The sequence below is a fragment of the Falco punctatus genome (assembly GCF_963210335.1).
Source record: "Falco punctatus genome assembly, chromosome: 15".
NCBI lineage: Eukaryota > Metazoa > Chordata > Aves > Falconiformes > Falconidae > Falco > Falco punctatus.
Window position 1 is genome coordinate 6,149,618 of NC_137595.1, and position 22,432 is coordinate 6,172,049.

At 36.2% G+C, this 22,432-nt stretch overlaps 1 protein-coding gene across 1 annotated transcript; it reads right to left on the reverse strand.

Annotated features, from left to right (window-relative positions):
• Positions 1-1,509: 1,509 nt before the first annotated feature.
• On the reverse strand, positions 1,510-19,730 carry LOC308053995 (uncharacterized protein). The gene is made up of 5 exons (XM_080366083.1): positions 19,074-19,730; positions 15,336-15,406; positions 13,456-13,647; positions 5,140-5,228; positions 1,510-4,664 (listed from the first exon to the last, which is right to left on the reverse strand). Exons 1-4 carry the CDS (start codon positions 19,156-19,158, stop codon positions 5,181-5,183), a joined length of 396 nt encoding a protein of 131 aa, XP_080222209.1. The 5' UTR covers positions 19,159-19,730; the 3' UTR covers positions 1,510-4,664; positions 5,140-5,180.
• Between the last annotated feature and the right edge of the window lie 2,702 nt (positions 19,731-22,432).

The following is a 22,432-nucleotide window of genomic DNA, read 5'->3' on the forward strand; positions in this document are numbered from 1 at the left end:
CCAGCTCCATCTTGCACAATTTCAATCTCTATTACTGAACATCTTGGATAACAGTAGCATAACAAAATGACACAACTGAACTACAATTCTGAAGAAAATGTCCCTATTTTTTGAAGCTATTATACTGAAAAAAATAAAATTAAATTGTTCCTTAAAAGAAGGGGACAGAAGGAGAAAAAGAAAACAAAAGGTTTCTTACCAGATGGAAGAAAGACAATGCATCAGTGAGTTACAAAATGCCTACTTTTAGACCAAATGGCATATGGTATATTTAAAGATACCAGACCTTGAAACAACATGTGGGAATGGACATATTACTGTTACTTGCAGTAATAACAAGGTGGGGCTTTGTTTGGTGTTTTTTTTCTGAAGTTTAGTAGCACAGTACCACTACACCCAACCATTGCAGTGGTCCTCTGTGATCCATTTTACTTTTGTGAAACGGGCAACAACAGATGTCCCCCATGAAAGGTTGCAGTATTCAGATTGTTCCAAGTTAAATTGCTCCATTTACATGTTCCTTCCAGCCAACACTGGTGAGATGTCAAGTTGTTTTCTGAAGCAGTGTCCATTTTTCTCCCAAATCAACAGAGAAAATACCAGACAAGTTCTCAGTGTCTGGGACTACTGTAAAGTCAGTTAAAAACTGGATCGCTAAAGAGAAGTCCCAATACTTTTCTTTGCCTCACTTTTTGATTGCTTAAGTAGTGATAAAATACACTTCCTGTAAAATACTTTTTTATAACGGGATTACTCATACTGTAGAAGTACTAGACATTTTGTGAGGCTGGAAATGCAGATGTTAACATTACCCTGGTAATTGTCAGCTCCCCTTCTTGAATCTTAAGAAACAGTCCCCATTTTTTTATGGCAGCAGTGAATTCAGTATGTTAATTGGGAGTGGTAAAGAAATTACTTTCATTCATAAACTTCAAATTGATTGGATGCCTTATTTTGTTAGAAAGAATGAATAAAGCCCTAAACTAATAAACTAATCTATCAAGGAGCACACACACTTTTTGTGATTTCTTTTATTGTGCCCCTTCTTGTTCATTCTTTCTGTAAGATAAACAGTCCCAGTCTTCTCATCTCACTGCACATGAGATTTTTTTCAAAGGCCCTAGTTACCCATTCTTGAAACAAAAGCCTAGCGTAGTTTATTGGTTTATATTAATCCTACACAAAAAATACTGACTTGCTTAAAGTCAGTTGTCTTCAACGCTTTGATAAAAATTAGTGAAATATTACTTATTCCTATGTCCAAGATGAAATTTATAGTTGATGGTTTTCACTATAAAAAAAAAATAATGGTATCAAAGCATTGTATTTTATTTTAAAGTAAATTGTAGGACCCTGGACTAGTCTTGAATGGACATCTTACTAGGCAAAGCCAGGCTTCTCAGGAGCATTAGGCATCAGGTATCTACAGACTCCTGTTCACAACTTCTATCATATACTGCCCTGGGGAAAGAGGTAGATCAAATATGTTCAAAGATGTGGCTTTTTCAGTTTGCTTTTTTTTGTTTGTTTTGTTTTGTGGGTTGGTTTTTTTTTAATAGGATTTACCTGATTATTATTTTCAACAGAAAATATAAACTTTTCTAAAGGACTTTTGAAGTCCTTTGAGAAAATCAAAGTTGTGGTTTTGAAGCCTTTATAGACAGAAAGTGGAGCTGACATGAGCTGCCCAAGCAAGCAGCAAGGCAACTGACAATAAAACTCTCAAAAATAATTTCATTCACTAAATGAGATTTTTTGGAACATTCTTGAACTGTAAATAATATAAAGGTTAGTGCTCAAAGATTAGAGTAAGTTAGAAGATAATTTATTTTCTGTGTGTTTCACAAAATACAGAAATCCAATTTCCAGCTACTTTTTCCATTACCTGAAATAAATATTAGGGTCTGATCACACATTTAATAAGAACATGCATAACGTTATGGAAATTTCATCAGGATAAAGGAGGATATAGGCAGTATAGACAAACAAGCCACAGAAATGAGGCACTTTAGTTTTGGGGGAAAAAAGATTTCCTTATTATAATAAAAACTCTTCTACAGTGTTACGGAAAAATCATCTTCTGTAGATTCTTGGACATTATTCTTTGTTCCAAGTTGATGGATTTCCTTAATCTTTTGACAAAATTTATTTCAGCAGTACTGTTCACTTGCGTAAGTGTTTTATAATGTATACTTGATTAGTAAGCTCAGTTACTGAAAGACTTTCAATAAATCCAAAAATATTATTTCCCAAAAGTTGAGAGTAGTTGTTAAAAAAACTACTGACACTTTTTGGAATGACAGACACCTAACATGACATATACAATGGTGCAGAAGCATGAGAGTCCACCTCAGGTGGTGGCAGAATTCTTCTGCTGTTAGGTAAGGAAACAGTTCCCCAACAGAGAGGATTAGTGACAACTCTGATTTAATAATTTGCTTTCTGTCTTTGGCCTTCTTCGTGGGTTACCTCCCCTTTAGTTTACACTGTAAGGCCTTGCTGTGACCCAGGTTCTAAAAGAAAACACAGCAAATCCTTGATGCAGTTTAAAGCGCAATCCTGCAGAAATTGTTCCAACCCAAATGAGGGAATGTCATGCCACAGTGCGAGCACAGTAATAGTGCAAAGGCAGGACAAGAGATTCTTCAGCTACTGCAGATGTTCAGTGCTTTGTCTTGTGGTGTGTCCTTAAGAGCTGAGCTCCAAATCTCAGCAATAAAACTGCGAAATGTATTTTGCTAAGATATTTTTGTGTTTGGTTGCAATTCATTGAATTTCTAAATACTTTGCAGTGAAAAGCTGGATCAATTATAAATCCTAAGAAAACTGAACTATATCCATAAACCCAATGAACAGAAAGTCTTGCTCTTTAGACTAGTTACACAGAAAATTGCAACGATGCAAAGGAAAATAGTTCAGTTCTTAGGGTACTTACTTTGGCAGAATTATTCTACTCCGCTTCGGTTAATACTGCCGTTTGCTAATATAGAACATAATTTGATTTAAAAGTGAGACCAATTCAGAGATCTCAGGTCTTGCTATCTATGTGCATTTTCTTTTCACAGCGACTGAGTAACTTATAACTCCTTGGAAATGCACATTACAGTGAAATATAATATTTAGTCAGTTTATTACCATTACTAAATGTACTGTTACAGTATAAATCTTTAAAAGCGTGTCAGGACCTAGCTAAGCTTTGTGACAGATTGAACATTAAGGCTTGCACTGGCCTAGGAGAAATCTAATTTCCCAATATTATGACAGCTATACAATGTGTAAATGCTGAAGTCACTGATTACATTTGAGTTAAATATTTATTTACCAACTGACAAACTGTTAGCCCTGGCAAGATATACAAGACTTGATGCTAATTAAGGAGTCAGCTTTCTCCTGATTTCATCCAACACTCCATAATGCAGTTTTTGAGGAAAAAACTCAGTAAAAAAAGAATCCCCCTGAATATGGGATAATTAGTTCCATTACATGCACCTAAAATTTCATGGCAGTATGAAGAAAAATGTTCTTTACCTTACTTACCTCTTATTTCTCTTTACCACTGTTAAAAAAATGGTGTTACCTAGCTAACATAATTGTAATAGTTTGGAAATATCAAAGAATGAGATATAATTGCATTATAGTACTACTCCAGTCTGGCAGAGAAGATGCAAGCATATTGGCATAACACTAACAGGAAAATAAAACAAAACAAAACAACAAAAAAACAACAACAACAAAAAAAAACCAACCCTGTGCCAGAAAGTTTCTGCAAAAGCAGCACGTCAAGATAAAGTTTTATAGGGGAAGCAGGCAACTGAAGACCAGCTTTTGTGATCAGGAGAAACTGAAGGACAAAACAGGCCATTTAAAGACTCAGAATTACTATTAGGTACAACCGTTAGAAGAATGTGTACTTTTCCTGTTCTTTCTTCTGAGCCCCTCCATTTTAAATAACAATCACGGCATCATTTTAAGACCTTCAAGGAATTTACGATCTGGTCTCTTTACCTTCTTACTTTTTTGATCCTTTACAAAAGTTTTTCAAACCTAGAGTCTTTCTTTATGCCAAAATCAGTCTTGAAAATGGAATCAAAGTTCCTGACAAGATTTTCTTCCTGAATTGAAACTGTTTATGAAATTTTTTAAACAGGTAATGAAGTTTTTTCTTTTTCCCTTTAAAATTTAAGTTGAGATTCACATGTGAAAAAGAGGCAGGCAGACAAAGCATTGAGAAACACACATGACTGTCTATCAGCAATAAGAGAAATTAAAGGGGAAAAGCATGCTCAAAAACAGATGGGAAGGTGATAAAAAGAAACAAAAATGAGGAAATACATCCAGTCAAAAAAAATACCCAGGGAGCATATGAAGTCAAGAAAATCAGAACGCAAGTAGAGGGTAGCATACAGAATAATTAATACCAAATAATATAGCTATTTATAGAATTAATATAGTTATATTAATTAATTAATAGAATCAATACCATCATAATATAGCTAGAGATTTTGGAGTTACTATTTTCACTCTGTTTTATTAAGGAATTAATACGCATAGTATGATTTGAATATCATAACATACCTCATGGTGTAATATGCTGATATGCTGTTTGTGTGACATTTTCACTCTTAAAACATCCATCTTCTTTCAGCTAAAACAGACGGATTAAACTTTAAACAGAGAAGACATGAGTTAGGATAGGTTTACTTGCTGCTTACATATGGCTTCAGTCATTGTTGCCCATGACATTAGAACAGAAAGGGCCACTGTCTAGACCCCATTGAATCACTTGGAGTCCTACATATGGTTTCTATTAACCTTCCACTTTCTTGAAAACCTGTTCTTTTTTCCACCTTCCCTTCAATCTATAAAATTCTACCAGTCTCTTAAGTCTCACCACAAAACTAATTTGTGAAATCTGAGTCTGATTCTGCAAACATTTGCCCGCATATGCATATAAAACTTCAGGCTACATCTTCTTAATGACTTCAATATGACTCAAATAATTAAAGCTCAAACCATATGCAAGCTGTCTTAATTCAGGGTAGAAAGTAACTACTTTCCATGTCACAATAGATGAGGACTCTGTGATCTGATGCATGGTAATGCTGAAATTCAAAGGCAACCTCGACATCAGATGCTCACCTGAAGTAGAATAGCCTTAGGCAACACACAGGCAAGGGAAATCAGCCAGAAAGGGAGACATGGCATGTGATCAGAGGTATGCTTGCCCCCTAAAATAATAAAGCATAAAATAGTCCCAGTTACAGAACAAAAACAGCAGACACTTTTCTTTTGGGAAGGTCTCAGATACTTGGTCTTAACTGGCTTAACAAGTTCAGATACAGCTATGGCCTAGGGGATACTTACTCTGAGGAACTCCCTTCCCAGGCAATGGTGCACTTTATAATCCATGGTAAAATACAAACATACACACACACATACATATACACACATACTCACCAGTGTGATTTTAAATAATAAAACAACCTGGATAGACTGGTTTACTGTGAGACGTTTATCTGTGGATTTCCTTAAGAAAAATCTCCAGAGTTATATTTTTGATTGCTTTCTATTTTTCCCTCAAAAAAAAAAATAGACAAAAGGCAGGAGGAAGACAAATCCTTTGCATTGAAACAGTCACCAGTACAAGACACTAATGGCACACAACCACTAAAACTATCAAACAAGTTATTATTTCTTACCGATGAAACAGCAATAAATCTAGAATAGGCATTTTACTAGGTATCAGCTAACTTACTTTCACTAATGTATTATCATAATACACAGACACATCCATCATAGTTAATTTTATTTCATTCCACAAGCATCTTAGTAGTAGAAAGCTGACTGAAAATAATGAATATTTTCACATTCTTCTCTTTGTTTAAGGTAAGGTCACTGAAGCAAAGATTATATGGGAGAAACTCCAGTTTCACAAATTAGAAAGCAAGTTTCTTAAAGCAATTCAATTGCAATCATTTTTTAGTTTCTAATAAATATATCTGCTACCCATTAGGAAAAGGCCATCCCCTCCAGGTTACTTGCATTGAAAAAAGAAAAAATAATCAGGTTGTCATTAAAACAAGGTAATAGATATCTAGTGGGTATCAGTGGGTTGGGCTGCCCTTTTTATTATCTCTGTGTGACATGTGGAACTCATTTATTTGTTTTCTTTCATATTCCCCAACCAGTGTATATTACCTATATTATTAATAAAAATAAGCATACAATTAATCACTTGAGCAAAGAAGTTTACTAGCAATAAGGACTCATTTTTAGTACCTAAATAATATTGTGTTTTCCAAGTATGATGAAAAGACACTGTAAGGAGGTACCTTTCCTCCTCAATTAGAACTTACATATTAAACGATGAGACAAAATATTTGAACTGTGCAAGGCAAGACTTTTGTTCCTCTAGGAAAATTGGCGTTAAAAAAACCACTGACCTTCTCTTTACAGGCGGCATTAATATCTCATCAAAGTTATTGCTTACAAATACAGTGTCCAATGTGTATTGGTTTTAATCATAATTTCTTAGGGAAGCAACCCACTCATCAGACCCCATGATCAGTATTTTGTATTCATATGAATAATTTGATTAATAATCTGTTATAAATTTGTGTAGTTTTTGTCCATTAGATTGTTTTGGAAAGAATATGCATTAGTTGAAATTTCTTCAAATACAGAAGATGGGTTTGCATTTATAAAATCAGAAGCATTGATTTTTTGTGTGTGTGTAAATATGTAACAAGGTGCTGTATAAAATAATGAAGATTTAAGAATACTTGAAGGGAGTGCCTTTCTAAATTAACATGAGCTATGTTGTACTCCAGAACCTAGCTGAATTCCTTTATTGCAAGAAAAGCATTCTGTATCCATAATGAGGCACATAGACTTGCAATTAATTTCTGCTAGTTGATTAGCTGAACAACACAATCCCCGTAGAGGCCGTCTGGCCGATATAGCCAATGTGAAGTTAAACTCACAGTAAAATATTAAGCATTGAACCAGTGATCCTTCAAGCGTAGTTGTGCTGGTGTGGGCATTCAATGCATATGTTGGATAAAAACTGCTCAGAGCTATATCTATACGGCCATTTAAAATCACAGTGAATGGGTGAGAGATAGGCCAGTCAAATATTACAAGGACATGCTCAAGGCAAATTTTCGAGCTGTGTGGCATTAATTCCACAACATGGACAGCAGAGCTGAAGACTGTCTGCAGGGACAGAGATTATACACTGAATCTATCAAAGTTTATGAGCAAAACTGTATTGACACTGCACATCACTGTAGATGCCAGAGAAAAGCAGGTGTTGTGGATGAAGGACATGCAACTTCTGCACCCACTGTGCTGCTATAAAAATCAGAGCAGTTTCTCAGTCAAAGAAATATCAAAGGCAGAATTTTTTATACAAGATGGATATAAGACCCCATTCTTCCTTACTTCTACACTCCTTCAAAATAGAAATATAAAATGAACTGGACCCCATTCATTCATGATGCAATTCCACTCAGTTATTTCTGGGAGAAAATCTAATCCACTAACATAAGTCTGTAGCATTTTGATACCTTTTTAATTAAACAAACTGGATTTCCCTTCATCTTATCTGTACTGCTTGAAAAATATCAGGTTTTAAAAAAGGAGATTACCACAATTCTCCATGTAGTAGTAATGATTAGATGCGTCAGGGAAAGAAATTAAAATTGTTGATCCTGGGTAGAATTGCATCAGCCTTTTCCTAAACCAGAAGCTGCCTTGAAATCTCACAAAACAGATTTTAGAAGAAATATTTATACTGTAGGCCTGGTTTCAAATATTAATATACTGGAAAAATGAAATGTGAATGTTCATTTGCTGTCTTTTCTAGATAGCTGTATAAAGACTACTCTGCTCAGAATCTGCCAGCAGAGCACAGGGCAGGAAAGCAAATGGACAGATCTTGCCAAATAGCTCATGGATGTCTGAGCCATTCCGATTGCTACTTTTAATTCCGTTTAAGGTAAAAATCTATACAAGTTACTAATTTTTTGTCAAATAACATTAGCCATTCTTAAGCAGCCTCTGGTGAATTTCCACTCACACAAGTGTTAATGTCAACATGCTTCCACCTGCACTGAGCAGGCAGAGCTAGAGCCAAAGCTTTAACATCTCTTTCAGTTAACTTTGCTCACACATCATCTATGCAAACGTTCTGATTGCCATTCAATATACTTGTCCTTGCATATGTTTTTACACTATTCAGGAATAAATTCGGCCCTCAGGCATAAATAAACAAATCACATATGTTTCACTAGCTACGGAAAGGTGTAATCGAAATAAGCAGACAGAGAAGTATGAAATTCCAAAATTTAAGGATCTGTCAGAATTGTTACTAGTCACGCTATGAATTGCATATACTTAATACAAACTTTATAACATATATAATTCAATCAATACAAACCTAATGATGAGCTGAAAGGAAAACCAGAACAGAATACCTATTATTCCATTAAGACACCATGGAAAAATATATTCCGGTATAAACTGGCCAATCACAATTACAGTTTCAGTTTCCCAGTGGGGAGCATGGGCTTAAGACCCTTCTCCCATGGAACTGAAACAGTTGAGATTTTACATTAACAAAGAAACAAATAAAACCCACAGAATAAAACTGATTTCCAGGTTTTACAGAAGAGGAGGGCATCATGACATAAGTAACAGTTAACAGATTGCTTTTCTGTTCCCAGTGTAATGTAATTATTCTAGATGTTAATTCAAACTTATATTATCTTTTAAAAATGCTTGTGTACCTAACACTGCCTCCAGGTTCTGACACTTATTTCAAGCTGCTTGAATTTTCTGGGTTTGGCTACGACTTACAGGTAGCAATACCAAGCTAATAATAACCCTAGAAAATATCTAAGCTTTTAATGAACTTACAGGAGGGTACAAAACAAATAAATAAATAAAAAATTTAAAAGTTATTTGGTTTCTGTAATTAAACTGCCTATCTACAAATGTCTGAAAGAGACATGTAAAAAAACAGTGTCCCAATTCCAACCTTAAACATTTTTTTGAAAAGAAAAAAAGCTTTATTACCATACGGTCTCTAGTATTAACAAGAGGTAGGTGCACACCCACAAAATCAGAAAGAGAAACTTCTGTCTGTGTGTGTATAAACACATATGTATTATATACATACATCTACTTACAGGTACATAAATATAGGCGGAGAGATATAAATATATACCTGCTTTGAAACACTTGGCCAGGCTAACAAACAGAAGTAAAATACCAAAATTTACTACAAATTACTCTGGACAATGTCTTGTGTCTGTTGTAAGAACAGACAAACATTAAGTCCAGTATCAGTGGTTCTCACAGATCTACAAAGATCAATCATTTTTTCTCCATTTTGCTAGGAATGACTAAGAAGTACAGCAAATGTTGCACTTGTTCATTCATCTTACACTCAAAGCCCTTTTGTTAGCAGCACTGCAGAGGTATTGCCATAACTGCAGACTGTACTCACAGCTCTGGACAATGATATGTACTCACTCATTACAATGACTCGTTCTTGTGTTTTCAAAGCCATGTACACACAGTGAAGTGTTTCAGCCTTCTTGCACAACTCATGCCTCTGTTACACAGTCCTTAACTTTGCCTGAGAGCATCAGATGGGTAAATGGTAAGCCACTGTGAACTCACTTTGTTACCTAACTACATACCCATGAATAAAATACTGAGTTATAGCATCTTATGTGATCTTCAGTATGGTATTTTACAGAAGACTTTACAAACGTATTTAGTGGCTTATAAGCACAGGTTGCACTGAAGGTAGGAGGACTTGCACTCCTATGACACCAAACACTGTTGAAGTTCCTACCTCCCTCTGTCTCAACTTCATATCATTACAAATTCTAAATGGAATTTCATACGAGAGATGAGCATTGGTCCAGTTTACCATTTCTCATTAAAACTGAAGTCGAGAGGGAGTCTGATGTAACTGTGACGAATAAAAAGGTAAGTTCAGATGAAGACAAATGGGAGCCAAGCACTTCACCAGACATCATCTTATAATTAAGAAAGTGTCAGAACCTCTGCCCTAAATTTGTTCTGTTGAGGTTACTAAAACAGATCATTGTTTCCAAGACTAAGACAAGTTAGAATTTTCATTAGGAACTCCTCCTAACAAATGAGAAATACTAGAGCAAAACTGTTATTTGAATGTCACTGGTTCTTCAGGTTTAATACATCTAATTTCCTCTTTCTCTTAGCGATGCTGCTAGTTGAGCTGTCTGCAGAATTATACAGTGCTCAGGAACAAACACAGAAGAGCCAGCAGTTTGCAACTGAAATGAGATTTCATAAATCAAGGGAATACAACATTCCCTGATAGCAGAAAGCTGGCTCTGCACTATTTTAAAGCAATATTTCAAAGAACATTTTAATACAAGCAGAAGATGATTTTATCAGAAGCGTTAGCACCAGTTATTCCTTTATATATTATTGGTGTCTTTTCATATCTTGCACACAAAAATATATAGTCCTTCCTTCCTTCTTTCAACACCATCCTTTCTATCCAACAATTTTACTTTCTAAAAATCTTCTCACTCATTTGATAGTGCAGTTTTGCTGTTAAATATTTTCTCTCTCTGTTCATTTCCTTCATGCAAAGATTCTACCTTTATTTTTAGTGTCTTGTATAATTGTTCACTAATGCCTTATTAAAGCTGAACACCTGTAGCTTCAGTTATCTTATAAATGTTAACAAGGAAAAACATCCCCCGGGAAGCCTGTTTTGTATATCTGAACCAGGAGAATTAAAAGATTTTATACATCCTGAAAGTTATCTGCTCTTTGGTTCCAGCATTTCAAGCTGTTATTCATGTTTTTTGGCAATGAGGAAAGAATCAGATTAACACCAAAAAGAATGAACATGGTGAAGTGAATTCTTCTATAGGAAGCCTCTGTAAAAGTCATCACTTTGAATATGTTAGTCCTTAACAGAGATGATGAAAGTGTCCATTTCAGAAGCCTGGCATTCTGCTCTGCAAACAGACAAAAACTGATATCATCCAAGCGCATTTCAGATTGCCGTAAGATTATTTGCTCAGAGTTGTTCAATCTGACACCTTTTAAATACTGATGCAGTCACTAGCAACAGGTTTCTCTGCTGCCTCTGAAAAGCTTTTATTAGCAAAAATATTGCTAGGCTTTGTAGCTAGCAGCTAGTGGATTATTTGTACAATGCAGCTTTGGAATGGGTTAGATAAGTAGTCCTACTTGCAGCTGAGTTTACTAGCCACCCCAAGCATCTCATTGCCCTCACTCCTCTCCCGTGGTAGAACTGCCACTTCTCCAAATTTACCCTCACAGCTCTGCATGTCCCAGCAGCTTGGGAACAGCCACACATGATGCTAAACAAGCAGAGCTGAACAGGAGGAGAGAGAGAGGACACTCATTCCAGAGCAGAGCAGACAGAACAGTGACGAACAGCTGTAAGCAGCAATATTTTCACCCAGCTCAGAACCTCATGCTGACCCCAGTCTTAGTGTAGGTAATTAAGTTTGCTACTTGTCCTGGCACAAATGTCTCCTCCCTGAAACCACAGTAAGTTAGAGGACAGACTATGGTAATGGGACACCCTACACCAGCTGGCATTTACAACAGATTAGCTACTCTGACAGCAATTTGTCCTTGACTGAAATGGAAGCAAATCCCCAGAATAAACAAGATCTCAAAGAATGTATGTGGACAGAAGCCAAAGAGCAAGGACAGTTTGCCAGCACCCTAGAACCTATTGCTTCAATTTGTCTATACAGCTATATAAAACTAGCAATTTACCTTATCTTTTTCTGAAGAGCCTTTTATAAAGCAAATCAAATATTCTCACAAGTGTGATTCTTAGTATAATTTCTGAATGGGAAGCTCAGGTCTCTAGTATCATTTGATAGCATGCAATGTAATTGGCCCCTGGCTGATGTTTTCATTGATTTCATGCATTTTCAGATTCACATCAATACTGAAGTCTGGTGCAAGCCCTGTCATCTTAAAGGAAAGAGCTTGCGACATAATCCTGGAGGAAGAGAAAGTAAATGATCCAAAGCCGGCATGACCTGAACTCAAAGTTCCCAGCAACATTGCCTGTCTCCTTCCACACTGCTGGATGCACCTTCTGTACTGTTGCTCTATTTAAAAGTCTGAGAGAGGAAAGAGGGCTATGTTCCTGCATATGTGCTAGATCTGTAATACCCAGTTCACAACAAAAAAATAAAAAAAAAATAATTTCATCAGATAAGCACTAAAGTAATTATAGCCTATCAGACTGATCCTTATTGAACTTACACCATTGGTAGGATATGTCCTTTCAGACAGGACTCTATTGAATTCCCATTACCTTAACTGAAAGCATAATAATGCACAGCCACAGCCTGTTCTAAAAATGGTTCTCTGAGATTTTTCACAACTGATAGTAAAATAGACTTACTGGAATATTGTAAAACAATTCTTTGTTTATTTACAGTTATGAAAATTAAGGCCCCAGCCAAAATCTGTCAGATTTTACAGAATATCACAAAACCCAGAATATATGCCCAGTTTTAACACTGTAAAATAGAGATGGCTCACTTCAAATGATGGCCTAAGGGTCTGCATGTTGTATAGATGACACATTTGAGTTATAGGAAAACCAAAGTGTCCCAAGCTAATTAAACCCATCCATCTTGGACTTTAAATTTTCAGACAGATTTGTAATGAAAATTTATTTCAGTTTCTTTCTGTTACTTATTTCACTTCTCTATATAATTCTGCTGAATGACGAGATGTTTGGAAAATCCTGGATCTGGTAACTGGGAAGGTATTTGTGTTGCTGAAAGCTTTGTGTTTTGACAAAAAGAACCATGATTCTCCAACAGATTATATTTTCAGGAGACGTTGATCCTACATGAATCTGATGAAAAGCATCTCCATTAAAATTATACTAGTAAAATTAGGTGCAGACTCCTAACTGAACATGTATCAGAATATACATAGCCTTTCCTACCTCCCCAGTGCTCCATTTTTGGGTTGCAAGGGAGCTGCAGCACCTACAAGATACAGATCTGGTCAAGATGATATAGGACCTGGACGTATGCAACCAGTGTGTTACACAGCATCGCTGACATGAAGCTAAACATAAACCATGGAAGGATGGAGCTACAGAAGCTGTTAGGCATCTAGAGTTGAATTACATTCAGGAAAGAGATGTTCAGTACTCTCACTTGATACCAAGGTTTTCATTAGCGACGCATGATCAGATCAGCCTTTGGAGGGCTGACAGGTATCCCGCAGCTATACGCGTCTGAGGCGCTGCTGTGCTGCATTCCTTTGAACTAGTTGTGGTTCCCCAGTTCCCCGCTCTGGAACCAGGCGGCCAAGAGCCTGGGAAGCTGTCGTTCCATCCATTTCTCTGTTGGCATTAGAAAACCTGCAAACCTTGAAACTACAGGTTGAATCCAGGACTCTTGGGGCTTTCCTCCTGCAGAGCTGGAAGCCTGGAAGTTCTGGGCTGGGTTCCCAGGTCCTGTAGCGCTTAGGCAGTCTGGATGGCAGAGCAGCCATAAGGCACAGATCCTGAGAGCCCTGCATCTGCTCAGGGAAATTGATATTCTGGTAGAAACAGAGAAACTGAAACAAACAAAAAACAATTTTACAGAGCAGCTGGGGTACGGAGAGAGCACATATTGTTTGGAAGCATTATATTTTATTTCCTGGGTTTGGGAGCTAGGGGTGTTTTTGTTGTTAGGGGCTTTTTTATTTTATAATTCCTCATTCAAACAGAAACAGAAACATCAAAATGCTTTAGGTTGGCCTCTGAGCAAAATCTCCTCTTTTCTTAAAATACCCAAAACAAAACAAGATGAAAACATCATAATGGCTCTGATAAAGAATAGATGAGACAAAGTGGAAACAACAGTCAGCAGTTCAGGGAAAAGCCCTCAAACAGCTATGACATGAGATCTGTGTTCCCTAAAGTTATAGAACAGCTAAGTAGACAAGACGACATTGGTACCACTTAGCAAAAGCAGCACAGGAATAAGCATCTCTGACTGGATTTGACGACCCACAGTTATTACTCATCAATTTGTCTAGACTTCAGCCACTGCACTTGGATGCAGGTCAAAAAACCTGCAGGGCATTAACAAAGCCCAGAGATGCCTCTACCTAAGCAGTGGTGACAGTTTCTTTCTTAAATTACTTTTTCTTCTACTCCAGGTATACCAAGAATGATTGCAATTGCATTCTGTCCACCTCTCATCACATTTTTAATTTGATGTCCGTACCCTCCTTCCGATGGCATATTTAAACAAGAATGCTGAAATTTTTCAGATCTATGTCTATTTTTTACCCATTTGTTTTTGTCATGATTAAGCCTTAACTACTATTTGGGACTGCAGTCTTAATCATATTTTCCCGTATTATGTAAATGCTGAATGACAAATAGGTACGGGACTGAAATGTAGATCAAATCTTTTGAACTCTCTTCAATAATGACAGAAAGAGATTGCCTTTTGCGTTGTTTTGACAAATGAGGTTTACAGCTGTGACTCTGACTTGACTATTATCATCTACTTAATCAATCAGTGAAATTCCAGGCAAATGAAGCTCTGACTCAAAGGTCAGAAGTCGTTATCACTAGTGTACTTCATGCTGCATAGCATTTTAATTAGTTAAATGGCTCTGTACATATGTATGGATTTTATTTGTAATTTATTCATGATTTTACATTAATCACTGACATCCTGACACCTAATTAGTAACACTCACAGGTAATGTGGGGTGAGAACTACCATACGTATTTTAACAATCAAAGTTGAGACAGCAAGCTAAAAAACAATCAGGGCCTCAAAATGAAGAGCGACAGCTAGTATTTAATTAGCTTCATCTGTACATACTCTATTCCATTTCACTACAGACAGTTCAGGCTCACTCAAAGTCAAACATAAATTAAAGCAAAAAAAGCTTTCAAAAATACTTTATAGCAATGTAACAAAATTTCATTAATATACAAATACTGCAATTCATTATCTATGCCTTGGAAAATGCTATGGAATTCTGTCATCGGGTTCTCTGGAGAAATCACTGACATAATTTTTGGCTCCAAAAGCTTTTTTGCCATCCACACACTAAGCCACAATTTGAGGATTTGAGTGTGAGCATTTGGAAGATCTCGAAGAACTAGGCTCTCTCCTTTATTTAAAAGCTGTTTCAGGGCAGAACTTTAAAATTAGAAATTAATTTCATGTTAAACAATTTTTTTATTTGCTAATTGACGACAAATATGTCAAGAAAATTTACCTGGAAAAAAGTATTACCTGAATTTTCATGATCCACTGATTTCTTTTTGTGATACTCTGTGTTTTGACATGAAGTTTTTCTTTTACTTCTGAGGAAAAAAGAAAAAAAAAAGTGAAACATTAAACTCAAGCTAAAATATTTTTTTCTTTTTTAAATGTCAACTTCTCTACACTTTCAAGGTTCAGGTCATATTGGACCATTCCTGTTTTCTTTTATTTTGCTTCAGCTAAGGAACCAAAAGAACACAGTTATTCAGTGTTCTACTGTTCTGTAACATACATGCGAGGCTTTGTTTCCCCAGCAGACAGCTATCAGCTTTTTAGAGAGTATCATGGGCTTTGCAGCTGGAGGGATCATTCAAATACACTGAGCTTGGATCCTCTTCCAAACACTCAACATTATAGACTTCATCTACTGTTATACCAAGAACATAAAAACTGGAAACTGACTGGTGTATTTCATGAAACAGGAATCCTGATATCATGCAGATAACCCTTCTTTTTTGATGGTGAATATAATAGCAATTTGTTCTTTTATTTGGATCACTTATAATAGCACTGTTTCTTAGCAACAGCATGTGGTAGAAGACTTAAGACATATAAGAAGCAACAAACACTATATTCACTAGCAAAATCAGACTTAGTTAGTTAGACTGTTTCTCTCCCAGTCAGACACATATACTGGTACTATTTGGGAAGCCACTAACCCCAGGTCTAAGCCTTTCCTCTTTTGTTTGAGACGCAGTATGCTGTGTAAAGAAGTGCAGCTGAAGGGAAGGAGGAGGAAGACTATTTAAAAGTACTGTCCTGTAACGATGAAGGAAATGGCAACCCTGGGAGCTTCTAGTTGTATTTCCAAGTAATTAAAATACTTCCCCTGCATACATATTGATACAGCCAATTTTGATCAAGATTTTATCCTTTGACCGAAGTGGTGAATTATACAATAATATTCATAATAATGTCTTATCAGGAGCAGAGTAGTAAGCACTCTAACAAAAGAGTAAGAATTGCTGTTCCCTTCCACCCAACAACTTCAGCCACAGAAAACAGATACAGCTTTCCACAAGTCACTTACAAATCAAGTCTGGAGCCAGAAATTCCAAATTAAAGCCTGCTCTAACATTTAACATAATGCCTGCATTTTTTCCCCAAACCACTCACCCACATCCTCAGAGCTTTCTCCACAAGAAGCATGGAAGATGGGAAAAATTGTGCTGCCCTGGAATTGATTTTTTTATTTTTATGTTGATGGCAACAACTAACCCCAAACAATTTCATGGCATTAGTCAATATATGATCAGAAAAGAGCACTTCTCCAAAAAAGGTGGGAAAATAAAACACCATAATGAGAAGAAAATAATTGCATACCTTGAGATTGCTATGACTGAATGACTTTCATATGTAAAGGGTTTGGAAAAAAAAATATTTGTCAGTTGCACTAAATTATTCATAATGGTTACTTAAAACAAAGTAAATTGTCGAAGTTGTACCACTTTTAGATTGGCATTTTGTGCATTTTAGCCACCTGTTTTACTAAGAGTAAGTTTCTGTGCTGGAAAGCACCCTCACATCTGCCTTTTTTCTGATGGCATTTATCCTCCTTTTTCTCAGCAGCTCATGCCAGACTCCAGTGGTGCAGAATGATTGGAAATTTTTTCTCCTCCTGTGAACAACAAGTGAACCATCCATCTTAAACAGCAAAGACTATCACCACTCCTTCCAGCAAACTGAAACAGATAGGTAGCAATTTAACATGTTCTGATCAAGACATTCAGCTGCTGATCAAAGGGAACATGCAAATGCCTGGCTGTGACTGTTTGTAGATCTACACTTACACAACGCTGAATAAACTAAAGCTAATCTGGATAGCCACATGGCCTAGGTTTTCCTGTGGACAGTCCAAAAATCTGTGAAATGCAATTTTGATTTCAGCAAACAAAGGTGTTCTCTGAAAGCACAGTTTAAAATGGCAGCACTACCTAACTGTGCTGGTATGGAAAGATTACAAGCTACATTTTTTGGAAACTCTTAAAGAGTTCACAGAGATTTCAAGTCCCAGAGTCATCCACGCCTGAAATTCTAGCAGTCCAGTAGAAGGTAGCACTCCATACATGGTCCATTATACAAATATATGACTTTAAATACATGCAATGCATATAAACATATAATGTATTCACATAAAAAGATATTTGAGGGAAACTTTATTATACTATTATATTGATAGTTTATACTATAGACTATTAGGGTACTTAAAATACTCTCAAAAATTATTAAATACATGAACACTTGTATTAGAGAGCTCATCCAATGAAACAAAGGAGGTAAGAGAAACATAAAGGTTGGAAGAATTAAAAAACAACTACAAGATGTAGCAAAGACCACTCAAAACTCTTTTAACACCTCTTGAAGCACCTTGGGATCTTTAATCCACTGATTTATTTATGATTTCTCTTCTAAAGTATTCTTAGTATTAAATAAAAACCCCTATGTGACCTTTGTCTATTTGAAAACCCAAACACACACCAAACAACAAAAAAATCACAAGCAAACTTACACTGCAGGAGCAATAATTAACAGAGCACAAAGCCTGTAGCTTTGTGTATGTTTTCCTTGCTTCTAGAGCGGCCACCATCAGTACGGTTCCAGACCAGTCTCATAGCAAAGGCCTGTTCTCACACTCTTTCTGAAACCCAAAATAAATCCACAGATCAAATAAAAAATTTTAAAGAGGCAAATGTAAAAGACTCCCATGTAGCTCACTACTATGAGCTAACTTAATGGTCACCAGTAAGTTACCAGTGATTTTTAATTTCCATTTCACATGTGTAAAACTGCTTTATTCCAAAGGATACCAAAGCACTTATCTGTATTGGTATCGCTTCAGGAAGGAAACACAGCAGATATTTTAACAAAAACAGTTTAAAACAGTAAATGCCCCACCTTGCGTAAAGCAGGGAATAAGTGTAGTTGAACACAATGTTGTGGCAAAATGACGGAACGGAACCCCTGCAAGCTTATACATACGCTTTGTTCTCTGCAAGGGTGTATGCACACACAGTCTTTACTTTGACTTCAGGTAATACGCAAGCTACACTCAATTAGCAACTGTTCATACATCACTAATTTCTCTTACATGTGTAACTTGGGCACTTCAGATGGATAACACAGATGGAAACTACTTCATTGGAAATGCTTTACTTTAATCAAATATGAATAATGAAGCATTTTTGCTTTTTGTTGTAAGTTGGGTTAAATTCTAGGGTTAAAGCCAGTTATTCCCATGCAACTAGATGGAACAGTAATTGTCCTGAGGCAAATTCCTATGCTAAACTTGTGATTATATTATCTTTACAGCATCCCACTGCAATACGCTTTCTCTGCTTAGTCCTGTCGCTTTTGATAAAGATTATTTTCCCTCTTAATTTCCCTATGTAATACTACACCGTTGCATCTACCCACCTCACTTTCTTAAAAGCTCTTCATAGCAAACCTATCACTCTATTAGTAGCCATAATGAGTTATTGCTAGGCAACCCCAAGCAACACGCTTCTTACAGCATGTCACTGTTTCATAGTTCAGACATTTACTTCCATGCTTGGCCACCACAAAGCGGCTTTACTGTTTCCTTGGCTATCATGGCTAACAGCAGCACAGCACTATGATCTACACACAGGACCTTGTTTATAATGTTGTGATATGACAGAGAACAAATGTAATTATTATTCATTACAATTTTTCTAATCTTTTACATACCTTGTTCACATACAGACGGTCTTCTCTCTCTACTCACATATCCCATGAACCCAAGATCTAGATCCTGACCACAGAATCTGCACATAGATACTTAATATCCTCTGTCCCAAGAGTAGAGCTGGGGTGTCATTCAGATCCCTTAGTAATTCACAGTTCTGAATCTGTAGCAAGAATACAAGATAAGTTTGATGGAATTATCAAGATAAATATTTCCCTTCCACGGACTGGTAATAAATATTCCACTTCTACTGAGTCGCAAGCACTCACCTGGCATGCTGAGCTAGGTGTGCAATGCAGTCGCAGGCAAAAGAAGAAATTCCAGTGCTTGAAGTGGAAGCATGGTTAGCATTACAGGCCGTTGCCCTGACTATGTGACAGATAGATGACAGCAAAGGTGTTTCTTTTGCTCAATGAAACTACAAATGCTGGACTTCGATGTTGTGCTTTGAGTCCTAATTCAAATAAAAAACCTGAAGATTCATTAGAAATGAGTGATAAACATTTGGAAAGCCTTTACACTGAAATCTCAAGAGATAATCTGGTCTCAATTACGAGAATAATTACAAAATGTTTTTTTAAAAGCTTCCTTATGCAGAAACCTCAACCCAATACAATAATTGTACCCATACCTCTCCATGATTTGTTGGGGGTTTTTTTGTTGTTGATGTTACTGTAGCTTTTAAACAAAGACAAATGAACGGAATGAGAATGAGGAAGTCATGAACAAATCATTAGGAGAATCACACTATGTGAGACCAAGATCAATCTAGCATATTATCCTGCTTCTTGTGGGGCCAGTTGTGGATTCCTCTATGGGATCAGAGGATAATTCAACTAATCATTACTTTATACCATTCTTAATGTTAGCAGCATCTCTATATCCCTCTTATCTTTTCCAGGCTTCCAGATTTTGGTTTAGGTAGTAATTTCTAAAAACCAGTTCTCATTTTGGCCTTTTCTATTCTTCCTCTGTTTCAAGGATTCTTTCTTTAATGATCTGATTCCCTTTGGATCAGCCAGTTCTCAGAGTACGCTATAGTTTTAATGTTTAGAAATGAACCACAACTATACAAGTCATGGGAGAGGTATGTGTAGGGTTAGGAATGAGTAAATAAAACAGTATCAAAGAAATGAGGTCTGACCCAAAGGGCAGCTGTATGGACAGAGGGTGTCAGATCACTCCTGGAAGCAGAGTGAGGACAGACAAAACCATAAGCATCCACCAGGCTCTGTCCCCAGACACATCATGAAGCTTTCCTGAGGACTGACACGCTCTGCCTTATAAAGAGCTGAGAATATTAAAGGTATTTTACTATAGTATCTTACTATAGAAACCTCATTTTTAAACTTGCCACCCATAATATTCCAGTTAACTAATGCAACAAGCTAATTATTCTAAGAAATAAAACTTTAGGAATAATTTCTCTCTACTGACCACCTGACCTACTTGCTACACTTACTAAATCGAGCTTGTGAATGGAGAATATATTTTAAGTTTATATTTACAATGTATATAAAAGCCTTCTATTTGTCCAACATACTGCTTTATACCAGAAGAACTCCAATGTTTATTGGAAGTATCTTGCAATTTTTCTCCTATGCTCAGAAACAAGTTTACTGTGTTATCACTTATACTGCATTTTATTCAAAAGCATGTAAAATATATGAACTCTTTCTTTCTTTAGAGTTGCAACATAATTTTGACTTCTGGATGCTTTCATTCTTTGTGAGTTTTGGGGTTGTTTTGGGGGTTTTTTGTTTGGTCGAGGTTTTATTTTTTAAATAACCTGTATTCTTGGCAGGAGCCATGAATTTCTATCTGATAGCAGAAACCGTATCCTGTAGCACAGGTATAGGGATTCTTTTTTAAGAAAAGCAACCTATTGGGAGGTTTCACTTTACAGGCTGGGACTATTGTACATTTTTTCTCTGTAGACAATTGTAGTATGTTGCTTTTTCCCCCTTATTTGAACAGAGAGGGAAGAAAGTGAAGTATTTGATTACTGTTTTCTATTTCTGCCTCCCAATCACAAAATATCCTGCAGATCTGGCTTCAACTAATATATGAATGCAAGAATCTAGAAATACTTATTAAAATTTTACAAGCAAAACATATTCCAAAAAGGATCTGATTTCGAAGAGAGAAACTAAGACTAGCTGAAAAGAGTGGATAGAGTACCACAGAAATGGCTCAGAAATTATACAGAACCAATGTACTGCAAGAAAGAAAACTGAAAAATGGATAAAAAACTGTAACAGAGTGTCTTAACAGTTTGGGAAAAGAGAATCTCCAAGTTTCCTAGGTTAGATGGTGGAGGAAAAGCATAGGGAATACTGACTTCAGAGATCACAGCAGGAAACACTATCACATATAGTCTTTTAAGCTGGCAGACAGGTAATTGTTAAGCTTACAATGCTTGAATGTATTGTTAAATTATGAAAACAAAGAACAAAGTTCTGCTGAGCAACAGGGACTGTGGATTTTTGCTTTTTTTTTTCCTTCCTTTTTCAAAAATCTGTTCCACTACTATCAACATTTCAGACAGAATACCTTCCTCAGAACTGAACAGTACTGAGGGGCTGAAATTTAGTAGAATGGGATTTTGCTTGCCAATTCTGTTCCAAGTCTCAGGTACTACAGAACACAGTACAAGTTAGCTAGTGCATTACTCTTTTTTTCTCAGTGATAGGTTAACCTAGCAGACCCTGCAAATCACCATCAACATCTCAGCAACAGAATGAGAATACTAGACAGGGTGTTATGAAAAGGTAACATTACTTAATTTATTGGTAGAAATAATAAGAGAAGAACTATAAAACCCTGGAGTATTAAATTGGATGAAATTATGATGAACTATTCATAAAATATATTTAAGCTAAATGGAGGTTTTCCAGAAAATTCCAAGTAGCATCTAACTCCATGAAAACTGATGTTTTGTAGACTTACTGGTATGTGGACAAATGCAGTGCAGGGAAAGAAAATACTGCTGCAATTAGCAATGAAGCGTTAATTTAAGATTACTAAATTACTAATCTCAGAAAGATAAACGTCTTTTTTAAAATTTCAAGTGGCTAAGTAAGTGTTGTATTTCCTATTCTCAGTATATTAATTACTACTCAGATCAGGGTTTTTTGCCATACAAAAACTGTATAGCTAATAAAATTCAATGTTCTGTAATGTGTATATATATACAAATCTTTACACCAGGTAGTTCTCTTAAACAAAGGCAACAGGAGTATCTACAAAGACAGGCTGGAAAAATGGCATGGAATTTGGGACAAGCACATTTCATTAAATTGATTTGAAAAGATTGTGCCCTGCTATCTGCACAAGGTACCCTGGTGAATTTCCTTCTTGA

Coding starts and splice junctions, on each gene's coding strand:
- LOC308053995 (XM_080366083.1), bottom strand. CDS start 19,158: ATGTGCAGATTCTGTGGTCAGGATCTAGATCTTGGGTTCATGGGATAT. Junction 13,648..15,335: donor AGTGGATCATGAAAATTCAG/GTAATACTTTTT, acceptor TGTTTGTTTCAG/TTTCTCTGTTTCTACCAGAA. Junction 5,229..13,455: donor ATTCAACCTGTAGTTTCAAG/GTTTGCAGGTTT, acceptor TTATTATTTTAG/GGGGCAAGCATACCTCTGAT.